Source organism: Pelobates fuscus, chromosome 5, assembly GCF_036172605.1.
Source record: "Pelobates fuscus isolate aPelFus1 chromosome 5, aPelFus1.pri, whole genome shotgun sequence".
Classification (NCBI taxonomy): domain Eukaryota; kingdom Metazoa; phylum Chordata; class Amphibia; order Anura; family Pelobatidae; genus Pelobates; species Pelobates fuscus.
Window position 1 is genome coordinate 381,024,422 of NC_086321.1, and position 17,571 is coordinate 381,041,992.

General features: G+C 42.7%; 1 protein-coding gene across 2 annotated transcripts in view; it reads right to left on the minus strand.

The window, feature by feature from the left end:
- The window catches only part of RPTOR (regulatory associated protein of MTOR complex 1), a 204,205-nt gene that overhangs the window by 70,378 nt on the left and 116,256 nt on the right, over window positions 1-17,571 (minus strand). For both annotated transcript variants that reach the window (XM_063456325.1, XM_063456324.1), the window contains exon 4: window positions 4,899-5,057. In XM_063456325.1, coding sequence (XP_063312395.1) covers window positions 4,899-5,057 — 159 coding nt within the window. The remainder of the gene's footprint in view (window positions 1-4,898; window positions 5,058-17,571) is intronic.

Consider the following 17,571-nt stretch of genomic DNA (forward strand, 5'->3'; position numbering starts at 1 on the left):
TTATTTATATTATCTTAAGAGACATCAGGGTGAACGGAAGAAAGAAAGCTTCCTAAATAAATGAATGAATAAATATAATAAAGAAAAAATTCTCAATCCCAACATGGGGTTTATCCTTCAGCGTATGTCAGCGACCTGGAGAAAATGTAGTAAATATTTAAATCTTTGCTGCAACAGGAGAGCGTCACAGAGCAGGAATTGAAGGGATTTCTAAGCATGAAAATCACTTCTTAAAGAAATGGTTTGGGTGCAGAGACCCGGTTCCTTTTCCGTAGCAATTCTCGCAAATTTTGTTGCCTTTGGTAACTTTTCTTCTTCGAAGGCACAAAAAACGGAGGTCCAAAATTAAATATAAAAAAAAGTATCACATTGAATGTAAAAATTATAAATATATTTATATTTAATGTTCGAGTGTTCCTTTAAGTTCTAAAACTGCCCTTGGAAGGGGCTCCGGAACCATCTGTAGCATTATCGCCTCTTCATTAAATGTGGGTCACTCTTACACCAAGATGTGCGGAATGCATTTGTTTGATGTTGTCCTATGGTCCTTGACAAATCTTTCACTACATTCTGGTCCTGTACATCATCAAGGATCATACTGGCACTAGCACACCCAGGCATTCCATCCATAGAGCCTTACATGCTCAGGTACACACACAGAATGAATGTGCATTGCGTCTTGGTAAATTTACATTCTGTGCCCAGACTGTGCCTGACAAAACGGCATACGGTGTAAAGTAAAAGTAATTTTTAATTGCACAACATATAGCAAACATTTAACAATTGGCTTGGCAAAAACTCCACACAGGTCGCGTAAAAGGATTATATTCCAAAATAGAATGTCCCACGCACTTCGCGGTCACAGGGCTGTACGGAGGTGTAAACCGTAAGGACTGGCTCTTCAGAAACCAGAAGCCGATGTCTGTGGGAAAATGCCATTGATCATTAAGGGGTTTAATCTTGTAAAATCTGGCAATTATCAGTGTGGAGCATCTGATCATTTCAGATTAAGTTTGTATTTCAGCCATTCTGGTTCGGGAATTCAAGAATTATTCTATTTACCAGTCTGTTTGCAAAAACACAGAGCACCAATTGTAACTCATGTTAAATTATTTAAAAGGCACTTTCCAACACATGGATAACATAGGGTTAAATATTCACATCTGCGTCTTCAGAAGGAGCCAAGCGTTGGATGAAAATAGTGATTAAAAGGAGTGATTAAGGCAGGTGTTCACAGTGCTCATTAATGGAACACATAGATGTGGTTCACTGGCGGCCCCCGCTTACCGGTGAAACCGCTGCCAAATAACACTCTTTGTACCCCTGCCTGGAAAGCCTCCATTATAAATGGCTTTGCAAATGCGAACAGAAGTATAAACCACTTATGGCGGTCAGCGCCTTCGAATACGTCCTACTCACATATGGGTAGGTGCTTATACAAGAGACTCTCTCTCCCCTCCACCGCCGCAGAATCACTTTGGCCAGCAGATGGCCACTATACATGAGGTCTGTGCATTATAGGAAATGACATGCAAACACCTAACATGCCACGGGGTACATGAAAACAAACTGCTTATTATCAGTGGACTTAATAAAAGATTTAAATATCAGTGGAGCACACTGCCTTAAAGAGAGACTATAGACACCAGAACAACTACAGCTTATTGTATTTTTTCTGGTGAGTAGAATCTTCCCTTCAGGCTTTTTGCCGTAAACACTTTTTCAGAGAAAATGCCGTGTTTACACTACAGCCTAGGGATACCTCCACTGGCCACTCCTCAGATGGCTGCTAGAGGTGCTTCCTGGGTCAGTGCTCCACAGTGTGACTGACATTCAGTGTCTCCACCCTCTGCATGCAGACACTTAACTTTCCTCATAGAGATGCATTGATTAAAGGACCACTATAGGCACCCAGACCACTTTAGCTTAATGAAGTGGTCTGGGTGCCAGGCCCAGCTAGGTTTAACCCCCTTTTTTTTTTATAAACATAGCAGTTTCAAAGTAACTGCTATGTTTATAATAGGGTTAATCCAGCCTCTAGTGGCTGTCTCATTGACAGCCACTAGAGGGCTTCCGCGCTTCTCACTGTGATTTTCACAGTGAGAAGACGCCAGCGTCCATAGGAAAGCATTGAGAATGCTTTCCTATGAACTGGCTTAATGCGCGCGCGGCTCTTGCCGTGCATGCGCATTCAGCCGGTGACAGAAGAAGAGGGAGGAGAGGAGGAGGAGAGCTCCCCGTCCGGCGGTGGAGAAAGAAGTAAGTTTAACCCCTTCCTCCCCCCAGAGCCCGGCGGGAGGGAGACCCTGAGGGTGGGGGCACCCTCAGGGCACTATAGTGCCAGGAAAACGAGTATTTTTTCCTGGCACTATTGTGGTCCTTTAAATTCATCTCTATGAGGAGATGCTGATTGGCCATGGTTGTGTTTGGCTCCGTGCATCACTACAGCTCACTGCGGCTCCGTGCATCACTACAGCTCACTGCAGAGGGACTGTACTTTGGGGCCAGGATAGAGACTTTGTTTTGTTAAACTGTTGAAAAAAACAAGTAGACAAATAGGGCAGATGGTACCCAAAGACTCAAGCACCATATCTGCTACAATAAGTTGTAATGGTTATGTTACTTTGAGTGTCCCTTTAAGTTCTAATACGTGTACTCAATCTTTATCAGTCTGGGGGAAAAACAATCTGGCCTTCCCCCAAGCACCAAAACAAACATAAAATAAAATGGATTTCCAACTAGATCTGGAATTCAAGCTACTTCAAAGTTTATTTGACAACAGAGCGTGTAGCTTTACGTTGTTTAACTTTTGGTAAAAATTCCTGAAATTGAAAAACGGCAACACAATGCACAAACAAAAAAAGCAATGTTCTGGCAGAGAGGAGAGCATCCTATAACCTCCTCCCGAGAACAGAACAGCAAGCCGAGCAGAGCCATTAATCTGCAAACACTTTTAATCAATCAATAGCTTTTTAGGACAGTATTGTGCTATACTGAAAGATTTCTCCACAGCCGGATGGTTATTTGAACAAGCCGACAAAGATTCTCCATATGCGTTTAATCCTTGATACTCTGAGCTCTGATTGTTATTACAGACTGGATGTCTGGATCTGCAGCAGGACGGAAGTCCGGTAAGAACTGTTACACATACACCGGAGTACAGGTTTTCCTGTAACGGTAACAAGCTCAGGGTGCAAAGTACAATAATGGGCCAGGTTCTGTCAGTATCCCAAAGGCAAATAACCGGGACGTGTCTAACTCCTGGACTTCGAAGATTAGCTCAGAAACCCCTTGATTTAATCTACACCCAGCAAACAGATTGATCCATCAGTCACAACGTTCAATGCTTTCCTTATGCTTTAATATGTTAGCATTGACCATTGTATCAACTGCACTAAAATCATCCCTTGAGTGTTCCCACTGCGGCACTGCTTTTTTTGAGCAGACAGAAGATTTTAAATCCCATTTGTTTATGAGAACATGTACATGGTGGCTCCAAAATGTTTTTGGGAAGATTCCATATTACATACACACAAACCGATAGGTCGCAACCCTAATTCAATGGAAAATGGGGTCCATTATGCCATTCTTACCTTGCAACAATTAAAAGAAGGCTCCAGGCACCAGACCTATGCATTTTTTTTTTTTTACATTTGAACATGAATTTATTATGAAGCTCAGAATATTAACCAAAAAATACAAAAATACAATCTGACTTACTGTTTCTTCAGGTTTATTCTTACAGTTACAGATACATAATAAAACAATAAAGGATGTTACAGGAGAATGAATATTCAAAAGCAGATGGTAATTGCTGGACTCCTGAAGGGAGAGTTACATTGTTACATAGCTGTACAGGAAGAAGAGCCGAGGGAGAGAGAGACCTCGTGTCCCTTTGTTCAGTTACTATATAGATGTGCCCATACTGACGTCAGAATATAACTCTAGCCATATAAGGACAAGACCCCCAAATCCACATTCCAGAGTTCTCATACAAGAAAACCTTGTGATCTATTGATACCATTTGTTATTTACGCTAATTTAGACATCCATACATAATCAATAGAAACATAGAATATGCAATATTATACATGTCATACGATATTTCTGGTCCTACCAGCGGAAACCCACTAAAATGATATTTTTGGGGTTCAGACAAGGTATAAATAACGACTGGTACAAGCACATCTAAAGCTTATTGGCCTTATTAATGGCGTAGCCAACTCGACCTGAAGAACTTGTAAAGGATAACGACTCAGGGAACAATTTCAGTGTTCCAGTAGAACCTTGAGGTACGTTTCCCGTCATTGTCTAGCTGAATGAAGAAAGAACCTGGCTAATTTCAATACTGAAATGGGGTTTATTGAAATACAATGTAATTTGAAGTGGAACTATTGATGTTAGCAATGGAATGTATGTCTAATGACTATTGTTTCTATTCTGTAATTTACATAATCTTTGCTCAGACCAAAAGAAAGATAAAAAATACTGATTAAATGGCATGATGGTTAAAATACAGTGCGAGTGTCACCACTGACCTGAAAAAGACCTTCAGCTCTATGTACAGAAAATCAACCCGCAGAACAATACAACACATATCAAGAGTGCACAGTTACTGGTTATAAAACAGGTTTATACTTGGAGTATCTATCATCTTAGGAAAATGTGATAAGCTGAAGATATGGGTGGATGTACTCAGGTGTGCATTGGAGAGTCAGAATATTTTTGAAGCTCTATTTTCATGTATATACCTTACCGGTTGTCATTTTCGGACAATTTAGACCTTCAGGCCTCTCACTCTGATGGACTATGCAGGACCCTTTAATAACTCTACAATTTAGAAACCAGTAAAATACACAGCTCTTTTCGACTGTGAATTATTAAAAGCTAGCACATACCTTGTTGAAGACCCAGATCTCCCCGTTGACGGTGGGACGTGGAACGCCGTGTCCATTATAGTGGAACAGAACACGCTCTTCCTTGGCATTCCGCCTAAGAGATGTGCAGAGCTTTTTCACCTCTTCTACGGTGGGATCTAGACTTTGCTTGTACCTGGCCTGATACAAAAAAACAATAGAAATCTGTTGTCAAGACCAAGGAAATAGATCTATTAAACCACACATTACAGCTTCCATGAGCAAGTACAGGTTTCTGAAACCAACAAAAGTACTTCACTTGAGAGGAGTGTACAAGGCGGAGAGCAGAAACTATGACACAAGCTCAGACAGAGACAAAAAGTGAAAGTACCTACACTACTATGCAACTGATAAAATTATATGGTGTACCAAGGAAAATGCGATCAGTCAATGGTTAAAAGAAGCACTATAATTATATTTTACCCACGGGTGACTAATCTACTTAATGTGATAAAGTGAAACAAAAATCATGTTAATGTGATATTTAGAAAATGTTCTTGTATTCATTGTTAATAAAATGTGGGAACGTATGGCGACGATCTGCATTTTAATTCACTGGGCAGATCTGCTTTTCAAAACAACTTACACACAACACTAAGTCCCAATGGGCAGAGAATGTGTACAGCACCGTGAGACGCCTCTTTGTAAACCACGGGTTCTGCAAATCTGAGTGCGGCACTGGAACAGTGACTCCAGGCTGCCTAGGATTCATGGGGGGGTCATACTCCCAGACAAGTTATTTAACATTTTGAGGAAGGGTTGCATATGTATCTTCCCCCACTTTAATGATTAATATTATACAACCAGACTGTTTCATTGGCACCGTTAGCAAAGCAGCAGATGCGCGTAAACACCCAGCTATCCAGAATCACTTTATCTTCATTTCTACAGTAAATTTGTTAAACAATCTCTTAGAAGAAACAAAATGAAACACAAACTCACTGCAAATGCCAGTCTGCGGAGAGCGGCACAAATTGCTCATATAAAAAGTTATAGAGTAACTGAATTAACATAATAGAGAGCTCTTGCCTATTCCTCATCTGTCGTACTGCCCTCATCTGCAGCTATGTGGCCGAATGAAATGTAATATCCCTCTGGCCCAGTCTCATTACTAGAGTCGTTTGTGTGTTATAAAAGCCTAAAAGCAGTGTTCTCGACACCAAAGGGAAGAGAGACAACACTTTGATCATAGCAATAAAAAGTCCCAAATAAGCTAGACTTGCTTTAAAAAGTCAGTGACTCCGTTAAAGAAGATGAGATGGCAATAAGAAACCTAGACTACAGCAATAAAAAACACGACAGGCCATATTGTGGCTTCCTGACTTCCTTTCATGACTATACCCAAAAAAATCATGGTATCGTGGGACTCTTAGTCCCCAGGAGCTGCAGTTTCATCTCTGGTTTGTTCAAACATATCTTCACATAATGCCTGCTTCTCAAAACTACAAATTGGGCATGTACCAGAAACTTTGGCTTCAGACAAGTTATATCCAACACACAGACAAAAAAAGGTTCTAACTTGTCGTTAAGGATTCTTTAACTTACCCAGTGACTTATTTAAAAAGTACTTGTATTCTGATTGCCTACTGCCTTAGAAAATGAACTATGTTGAAACTCACTGTTGCCTGTGTCAGATGGCAATATTCTCTACAATTTACCAACTTGAGCGCAGTGGTTGAACGTGCTGGGGCAGTGAGGGTTTTCACAAGTTTAGTTTCTAAAACTCTACGTCCGATTATCTGATTTCCATAATCGTCCTTTAGGCCAAGTTTGTCCTCTAGCCTCTGAGAAGCATTTGATTAGACCTCGGAGAGACAGTTCGACCATGGACGGGGTGTGAAAAGCATCGAGGACAGGTGTTTATTGTACACATTATTTCTTAGTGTTTAATGGCTCAGTACATATGGATTAAACTTTAATTCTTTTTGAGATCAAACACCAGGATTTTATTTTTACTATTGCTGTAATATAATTCAGGAGAATTTACATGGTGCCCCATATTGTACTGCACAAGCGTAACTTAACTAATGAGACACATCCTATAAAATAACAAGTGATGATCTGACGTTGGATGTCCTTAATGACACTTCAGAATTCGAGGTTGTGGGAGCTGCATAAACACAAACAACCTATGTACACAATGTACCAACAGCAAAACGTCACTTGAGTTTCTGATGATTAGAAGACCATCAATAGTTGCTCATAATGAATTACTACCACACAACACCCACTTGACCTAAATACACGCTGACGGAGTAATCAACTCATTACTTTTCGGTTCCAAAGACCCCTCGGGACTTCTGAGTACATGGTGGGATGTATCTGGATCACCGTGTGCTGGGAGGTAGGAGGCCTGTAAGATCGGACACGGCTGGGCTGATCAGAAGCTGCCCACACCGTGTCTGGAGTGACAATTATTAATTGTATCTGCTGTGCGTTATCAGTTAGAATGGTTTCAAGTGGGAATAGAGAGCGTATTTCCAAAACGTGATTATTCTTAACCGAGAAAAATAAGAAAAGAACACTCCTTAAATCTTGAAACATGGTTAATAGCTTTTTTTTTTTTATCAGTGTCAATCTTTGTTTAAATAAGGTTTATTAAAGAGAGTGATACAATAATCTAGCTTCAAAGTAGACTTTGTAAATACATCAAAAGTCGCAACGAAGTTTGAGGCGTGCAGCCAGCAGGACCCAGGAGACTTCAGCAAAGAGCCTCCTAGCTAACCTAAACTAGCCCATACAATGGTTGTGTGATATATTCAGTTTTGTGCAGGGGATAAGTTACACCCAGACACACGAGACGTTAGCGGCACAGAGCTCTGTACCTGCCTAATGTTAATCCTGGGAAAATGTACATGTTATCAGTGCACAGATCAAGCTGGCAAGAGATTTATTAAGTTACTCTCTTCCGGACTCTGCCTCCCTCCCCCCCTTTCCACCCCTCCATGGAGGCCTACCCTCTCTGCCTTCCTATAAAATTTACAGCGTCTTTCCCCCCCCAGTAATTCCCACCCTTGTATTGAAGAGCTCCGCAGACTGCCAGTAATCACACCAGTCAGAGTTCGCCATCAACACAGTTATAACAGCAGCCACACCGGCATCCTACGTACAATACCAACACAATAGAATCAGAGTATTTGGGAAGAAACAGCTTGAGGTTACACAGATACAAAGTATAATCCGATCCGCAGCACCGATCAGCCTCTACCATTATCTAGCAGCGTGTAGCGTCTGTAAGCGCAGTTAGATATGAATGAACTGCAATCCAATCTCTCTGACTCCGCAAGATACAAGGCCACCAACATGCAATAAAAACAAATAGAAATTAGGCATCGGGGGTGGGGTGGGGGGGGAGGGAAGGGATTTATCTAGATTCTAAAAGAAGGGTTGCATGATCTAGACGAGGTTTCCCCAAACTCCAGCCCTCCAAATGTTGCTGAACTAAAACTCCCATGATTCTATTAATGAAAAAGATAGGCTAAGAATCATGGAAGTTTTAGTTTAGCAACATCTGGAGGGCCGGAGTTTGGGGAAGCCTGATCTAGATTCCAAAAGAAGGGTTGCCCCGATCTAGATTCCAAAAGAAGGGTTGCCCCGGTCTAGATTCCAAAAGAAGGGTTGCCCCGATCTAGATTCCAAAAGAAGGGTTGCCCCGATCTAGATTCCAAAAGAAGGGTTGCCCCGGTCTAGATTCCAAAAGAAGGGTTGCCCCGGTCTAGATTCCAAAAGAAGGGTTGCCCCGGTCTAGATTCCAAAAGAAGGGTTGCCCCGGTCTAGATTCCAAAAGAAGGGTTGCCCCGGTCTAGATTCCAAAAGAAGGGCTGCCCCGGTCTAGATTCCAAAAGAAGGGTTGCCCCGGTCTAGATTCCAAAAGAAGGGCTGCCCCGGTCTAGATTCCAAAAGAAGGGTTGCCCCGGTCTAGATTCCAAAAGAAGGGTTGCCCCGGTCTAGATTCCAAAAGAAGGGTTGCCCCGGTCTAGATTCCAAAAGAAGGGCTGCCCCGGTCTAGATTCCAAAAGAAGGGTTGCCCCGGTCTAGATTCCAAAAGAAGGGTTGCCCCGATCTAGATTCCAAAATAAGGGTTGCCCCGATCTAGATTCCAAAATAAGGGTTGCCCCGGTCTAGATTCCAAAATAAGGGTTGCCCCGGTCTAGATTCCAAAATAAGGGTTGCCCCGATCTAGATTCCAAAAGAAGGGTTGCCCCGATCTAGATTCCAAAAGAAGGGTTGCCCCGGTCTAGATTCCAAAAGAAGGGTTGCCCCGATCTAGATTCCAAAAGAAGGGTTGCCCCGATCTAGATTCCAAAATAAGGGTTGCCCCGATCTAGATTCCAAAAGAAGGGTTGCCCCGATCTAGATTCCAAAAGAAGGGTTGCCCCGATCTAGATTCCAAAAGAAGGGTTGCCCCGATCTAGATTCCAAAAGAAGGGTTGCCCCGGTCTAGATTCCAAAAGAAGGGTTGCCCCGGTCTAGATTCCAAAAGAAGGGTTGCCCCGGTCTAGATTCCAAAAGAAGGGTTGCCCCGGTCTAGATTCCAAAAGAAGGGTTGCCCCGGTCTAGATTCCAAAAGAAGGGCTGCCCCGGTCTAGATTCCAAAAGAAGGGCTGCCCCGGTCTAGATTCCAAAAGAAGGGCTGCCCCGGTCTAGATTCCAAAAGAAGGGTTGCCCCGGTCTAGATTCCAAAAGAAGGGTTGCCCCGGTCTAGATTCCAAAAGAAGGGTTGCCCCGGTCTAGATTCCAAAAGAAGGGTTGCCCCGGTCTAGATTCCAAAAGAAGGGTTGCCCCGGTCTAGATTCCAAAAGAAGGGTTGCCCCGGTCTAGATTCCAAAAGAAGGGTTGCCCCGGTCTAGATTCCAAAAGAAGGGTTGCCCCGGTCTAGATTCCAAAAGAAGGGTTGCCCCGGTCTAGATTCCAAAGAAGGGTTGCATTATCTAGAAGGCATAGGCAGCCTTCGGCACTCCAGATGTTTTGGACTACACGTCCCATGATGCTTTGCCAGCATTATGGGTTAAGAGCATTATGGGAGATGTAGTCCAAAACATCTGGAGTGCCGAAGGTTGCCTATCCCTGATCTAGATTCTAAAAGAAGGGTTGTATTGCTGACTGGGTTAAAAAGCCCCCATTTGAAGAAGGGGTGCACATGGTGACTGGGTTAAAAAGCCCCCATTTGAAGAAGGGGTGCACCTATGTCCACAGACAGTAACACAATGAAACCAGCAAAGAGCCAGCAGTCACATTTGTTTGTTTTGCCGAAGGAGGGCTGGGAAATTGCAAGCATTCATACAGAACTTGTTCCCCCAAAGTTTGTGAGAAGCCTCTGATTGCTTTTCCAAAAAGTAAGGAACAAACGGATTGCTACATAGGGTAGTTTCTCTGAAAAAAATTAGTCTTCCTCTTGAAACAAGACACAAGAACTAAGCAGACCAGTTTGTACATCGTGTTACGAGATGCCCCTGAAAATATAGAATTTATTTTTCTTATGGTCATTAAATGTCAGATTTGGCGCCTATAAACTTTGGACAGTATCAATAAATAAATGACTATATCTATTGGGTATCACCCGCAAACATTTAAAAACCCAAAATGTATCAGAAAACAGCGCTACTACGATTCCCAAAAAAATCCAAATACAAGTCAAATCTATTTATTTTCCCTGACTGTTAGTTACTACGGTAACAAGATAAAGGATTTCAGTAAATCCTTGGCAGGTGGGGTGCGCATACCCAGGTACGAGGCTATTCCAAAGGGAGATACAAGCAGGGACCATTACTTTCACACTGCCAGCAAAGAAACTCACAAGAGGGTTTCTTGAGAAAAGAACACAGTGTTCCAGAAAAACAATACATATTCAATGGAGCAGACTAGCGTAGTGCTCAATAATATGGGCCAACAATAACCAAGGTGTCTTTTCAAAATTCTTTCAATTCTTCTAATTATCCTGAGGGAAGAGCATGCGCACACATTGCATGACAGACAGTAGATCATATTGAAATAGACTCACAATCCCACCTGGTTATTTTGTGTGAATCAGAGGTGGGTAGAGTATAGGACTCCCCACTGCAAGTCCCCCTTCTATATCCTAATCCTCCAAGCGCTTCCTCAATCCTAAATCAGGCAAAAAGAGCAGCGTTCCCTACTGCAGCACTGCTAAAGATACCAAACAAACACGGCTAAGCGCTTGCAGAGCAATCTGGGTACAGCATACTAATCTGTACTATAGGAGCCTAATTACAACTCAGGGCTGCTCTCCCCCCCCACGTCCCACTCCCCTCCCACTCCCCATCTCAATTATTTTGCAGCTAAAGAGATTTGTAACAGAGTAACACTTCCAAATTAATCTGGACCGTTCTTGTTGCAAGGCAGGCGTGTCGAAGAGACCAGGCTACAGATTGCATCAAAGACGCATCAAGTGCTCCGTAAACAGGGCCACATTCAAAGTGAGCTGCATGTTAACCCATTCGCAGCTCCATGTGGGTTGAAGGGAAGGGATTTATCTTGGAACAAAATTTGTTAGCTTATCTTCAAGCCATTAGTCATTTGTGATTTTAGACCCAATTAAAGGAAAACTCCAAGCACCATAACCACTACAGCACACTAATGGTTGTGGTGCTAGGAGTGTTCTGGTACCACCAATATAACTAGTACAACCGTTTTAAAATGGTCTGACTTCTTACACAGGGAATGCCGGTTGCTGAGAGAGCCAGTCGCTCCTGCTAGCTCTCCTGGGCAAAATCTGTCAGCCAATGAGCTAATCCCAGCACTGGAGATTACAGAGAAGTGGGGACAGATGCCTGGTACACCATAGACAAAAAGTTAAACTGCTCTAACACATGATGTAGTAGTTATGGTGCATGGAGTGTTCATATAATTATTCAAAAGAGACTAAATTCCAGAAAGAGACATTTTCTTTATAGCAAATCCCACCAATTTTTGTAGGACTATCAATTTCCAAACTACAAATGTTAGAAAAATCCAATTTTTTGAGCAAGAAAAGTCACATATTCAAACATTACTCGTAGGATGGCCTTCAACCAAAACATATGAAAAATTCAACAGATTTAATAAAGTGCTCCACAAACGTCCGACAATTAGATGGAAAAATGCCTGTGACGCTTTGATAAATCTCCCCAAGGTTTTTCCTCCCTCAAGTGCTGCTACTCCTGTGTCTGTTCTTTTTGATTCTGACCTCTCTTTTACTCCCCATGTCCAATCGATAATCAAATCCTGTTGCTTCCAACTCAAGAACATAGCGCGCATCCGTCCTTATCTAACGCCAGATGCGGCTAAGATACTGGTTCATGCTGTTTTCTCTCGCCTCGACTACTGCAATCCCCTTCTCACCGGTCTTACATGTTCCCAGCTTGCACCACTGCAATCTATAATGAATGCGGCTGCGAGGCTTACTTTCCTGTCCAGTTGCACCTCCCACGCCTCCACGCTCTGTCAGTTCCAGTTAGATATAGGGCCCAACTCAAAATTCTGGCGCTTGCTTACAAATCCCTACATAATTCTGCTCCAACATACCTATCCTCCCTCATACACAAGTATGTCCCGTCGAGACCAATGCGCTCAGCCCAAGACCTATGCCTATCCTCTGCCCGGATCACCACCTCTGAAGCTGTCAGGATTACTGTTTGATCCAGCACGTAGAACTGTAAAGCACGCATGACAAATAAGTAACGTATTACCAGTCCGTAGAATGGCCGGATTTAACGTACAAAGAATAGTCAAAAATACTAGCCGAGGTCAGGGAACACAGAAAGGGACACAGCGATGAGGAAAGCCAGGAAACCAGAATATAGAGAAATCAATAAACAAAGCCAAAGTCAAAAACCAGGTAGAAAATTATAAACAGGAACGCTCTTGGACAACCACAAGGGAAACCACGACAGGGCACTGAGCAGGATGAGAACTGGGCCTTAATACCCCTCCTCTAGATCTGATAGGCTGTAACCGGCCTTTGACCCCAAAGTCAGTTACCAGGTTTCATTTGCATAATTGCTGCTCAGCATTAGCCCTTCTGTGGATTAGGTTGCTGCTCGGCACAACTTTTCTTGTGTTGACAGTAAATGTCATTAACCACATTTTTATAAGCGGATGAATACGTGACAGAAGCTCGCCTTCAAGACTTCTCCAGGGCTGCACCTATTCTGTGGGACTCCCTTTCCTCCTCAATCAGACTTTCACCCAGCCTCCACTACTTCAAAAAATCTTTGAAAACTCACTTCTTCATTAAAGCGCATCAATTACATTTCAGCAGGTTTCTCATCCCCCACGACTCCTTTCCTGCAACTGGAAAAATGACCTACCAAGCACTCAATAAACCCTTCTCTAACAAACTATTTAATTCCCGTACTTTAACCCTTTGTGTCACTATACTCCCTCTAGCATGTAAGCTCATCGAGCAGGGCCCTCAACCCCCTCTGTTCCTGTACGTCCAGTGGTCTGATCTCAATTATGTGTCTGTTAGTCCACCCATTGTAGGGCGCTACAGAATTTATTGGCGCTATATAAATAATAAAATAATAATAATAATAATAACTCAACAATATGCAATTTTAATGGAATTCCAAGATGGCTCCCTCCATGCTAAACACTGCCAAATCAAGTTGTACTGTTTATTTTTTTAGGTAAAAATTCGATATGTTGTTTTAAAATCAACATTAATATGTTTGCATTCTATTTTTACAATTGTATATGGAAAATGAGTTAGACAGCATTGTCCCTTTAAGGATTACTCCAACCCTTATAATAAAAGTTGATGTTTAAATTGCAAATGTCCTATGAAGCATTTCATGCTAGGCCTCCCCCCCCCCCCCCCCCCCCCTGTAAAATCTGTAAAACAAAAAGCTTCCCAACTTACCTCAATCCAGCGCCTGTGATTGGGCTGTTTTACAAGCTCACGCAGAAAGACTACACATACATACTATTTCACAATGACCACTTAAAATCACTGAAAGTTACCCGTTTAAGCCACAAACAGTTTATCCGTACAGTACACAAGATAAAGAAACTTTTTATAAGCGTACAGCAACATAAATAAATAATACAACACCACGCATAGACCATTTTGTATGAGCAGAAATCTATTTCACAACGAACGGATACAAATTCACAGGCACGAGAAACCAATCCATATACAAAATATACAAACACCCACAATGCAGGGCTGGGCTCCCGCTGCTGCATTGTAAAAAGCTTTGGAGAGGCAGATGTTAATCTTTCAATTTATAGAGGTGAACACTGAGATGGTGTGTGTGGGAGGCCATAATTTATACCCCGGAGGGGCAGAGATACGAGTCTAGGCAGGGGGGGCATTATGATGGCTACACACGTCAGTACCCCCTCCATTTCCACAAAGTGTATGTTTTTGCAAGTTATATTCATTCAATCAGTGATCCACTCCGAGGTTCTCTCACCTTCTAATAAATTCAATCACCCCTAAAACACGCTACTGGTGATGGGGCTCTGGTTCATAGAGTAGAACTATCCTTCCCTCCCCCCCCCCCCCCCCATTCAATTTTCTGCAAACTACCACCTGCTTTGTGCACGTTATACTAGGCTGTGCTGCCGAATCCAGGCTACGAGGCGATTTTCCGTTTCTCCGTCACAGGAGATGATGGGGCTTATCTTAGCTGTGATGTTGGCAGATACTGCTCTCATTACAAGAAATTGGGGTCAATCTCAAAGCAAATTGGGTTCAAAGAAATAATCCGTAAAAAATAGGATGGCACAGATACCAATTAACCATCAGATTGCCAGATTAGATGCTTCTAAAATAAGGCGTTCAATTGCAATGTGAATGAAAGTCAGTTACAGTTATAAATTCAATCTTAGCTCATCGGTCTGTGATGGAGAACAGATTACTGTAACCTCAGAACAAGTGTCACTCGGTACCCACATATATTTATCCCCCAGGAAAGGATTTTTAAGTTCACAGTGACCACGAATGGATGCCTATACTGGTATATGTGTCATTATACTTCTCATCTTAAGAGAAAGTTGGAATATTTTACTTCAAAGTAACTTACTAGATCCTTAATCATATATTTCAATGGTAAATCGTTTAGGTGCCACGCCACTAGGCAGGTACTGCGAACCTTTTCCTACCAAGTCATCTCTATGACTAGATAAGTGTAGCGCCCATACAGAACTCCCGTGATGTTAATCACAGTGAGGTTATGGTAGCAACAATTTTCTAACTTTGCTGTTATTAACACTTACCTTTGCTCATTGACATGTGATGAGAAAGGAACAATACTTGCAATCTCTCAACCCTGTAAATCTACCGGATCATTGGGGTATTCCCTGTATATGGCCTGACTGGGGTTAAGGATGACCGATCTGCAGATTTCGACAATCCCTACAGAGCTATAACCTGCCAGTGCCCCGACCGTTGGTTTAACGCCATATCTAATGGCCACCAACATCAAACCATGCAGTCACTGTTACTAAGAATTCCCACTTGCCAATAGCCCTGATAACAGGGTTTATTGCAATGAATATAGATGGTGCACTAAAGTGTGCAGTTTTACCATAAAAGTCTCGCCACAAGTCAACAACTGACATAACAGGTTATTCAATAACAGGGTGACATAACTGGTTATCCAGTAACAGGGTGACATAGCTGGTTATCCATTAACAGGGTGACATAACGGAGGTATTTTGCTAATAAAACATGGGACTTTGTTCCAGGAGGACCCTGCTCCTCCACTGCAGTTACCTGGTGAGGTGGAGATGGGCAGCAACGCAATGAGAAAGGGGTGGTGCCAGGGCACTGCTATCTTCTTAAGTGATATAGTGTGTTGTAGTAGTTATGGTCCTTGTAATGTTTCTTTTAAAAGCCATTAAAACCCCCAATGGGTAGAAATAGAGAAGAGCCTCCTGAAACCCTATACACTAATCAATCTCATGTGGCTGCCAAAAACGTACCGTACTCCCTTGCCTCACACATCGGACCTGGTTGCACTAAGGTTCCAAATATGGGACAGTCACAGAGCCACGCTCAGCTCACAGACCACACACTCACCAGCCACACCGATAGCGGCTCTACCGTATTGCATACCTACGTTCCACGCCAAGCCATGAGTAGACAACGGATTGTCACACGTTTATCATATCCTCCACCAGGGGGAATTATTAGATTGCCCTAGGCTAAGAGACTCACATGGGCTCCCCCAGACTTCACAATTCTCACACATGCAGCTGAGATCGTTTCTCCACAAACCACCTTATGCAGCAGGGCGTGAGGATTCAGGAAAAATACATTACGGTGTGGGAACAGATACGCATAAATGGGATTTTACCACCTTTATGTAAACCTACCTCAATGGGTTACCAACTCCTAGCGGGCTGTCTCCCATTCCCTTCCACCAAAATAGCTCAACAATGGAATACAGACCTAGGTGTGGATATCACACCTCAGCAATGGAATACCTTGTTCCAAGACGTAAACCAAATGCTTAAATCCACCACTCTAATAGAACAACAGAGAAAAAGCATATACAGATGGGTACATGGTACCCACAAGACTCCACACATTCTATCCAAACAGCCCACCCCACATGCTGGAGATGTGGCGAATACAGGGGTATTTGGTGGCACTGCCCAGCACTTGGAAAATGTTGGACCAAGGTCCACAACCTCCTAGAGTCCGTGACAGGCTTCACCCTACCATTCACACCTCAAATATATATAACCTTACCCCTTCCGAGTGCAATACCCAGAGCTACAAAGAAACTAATTTACCACGTCCTACTCTCAGCCCACAGGGTGATAGCAAGAACCTGGAAAACTCAAAACTGCCCGCCCCTCTCTAGGCTACTCTCTGATATACAAGATCAAAGAGCATATAGCAAACTATGGCCCCCATCTCGAACCACAGAACAATCATGGGAGAAATGGGACACATGGAGATTGGTACAACAAGTACATGGAGGTACTGATGTCAGAGGAATAAAATGAACCACAACAAAAATGTAATTTGAGATGTTACTAGATCGTTCACTGTACTAGAGAATGACCAAGCTTAAGCTGTAGCCGGGAGTGGAGCTAGCTGCCTACCTAATATATTACTATTATTGCAATATACGGCTTCACTTGTTCTGTGAAAGAAGAGACAATATCTGCTGGACCCCTTTCTCCCCCTCTTCTTCTTGCCTTTACCCCAACTCCCCCCCCCCCACACTGTTTTGCTTTGTTGTTGACGACAAATAGTCAAGTCTTAATAAAAATTATCAAACTTAAAAAAAAAAAAAAAAAAAAAACATTTAAAAACTGCCCCATACCCAGTGCTGGGACATCCTGAGGCAGTCTAATGACCTCACGGTGAGATCAAACCAATTAAATGCTTCTTACAGCACAATTGCAGTGCTCCACCAAACCTTTTCTCTGAGACGAACTGTGTATTTGGTGTCATCATGTTGTATGTGATGACGTCAAACGAAGTAGTTAACACTGGTCTGATAGCCACTAGAGTCGTTTCTCAAACAGCAATGGTTTTACATTATCTGAGCAACAGCCAACATAGGCACCAAAACAAGGATGCGTACAATGTCCCTTTAAAGCCCAGGAGAGCACGTGGTTTAACAAGGAATCTGGGAACGCTTTTCAAAATGCTGGCACAGGCGTCTTGCAATCTGAGGGCTGTAAATAT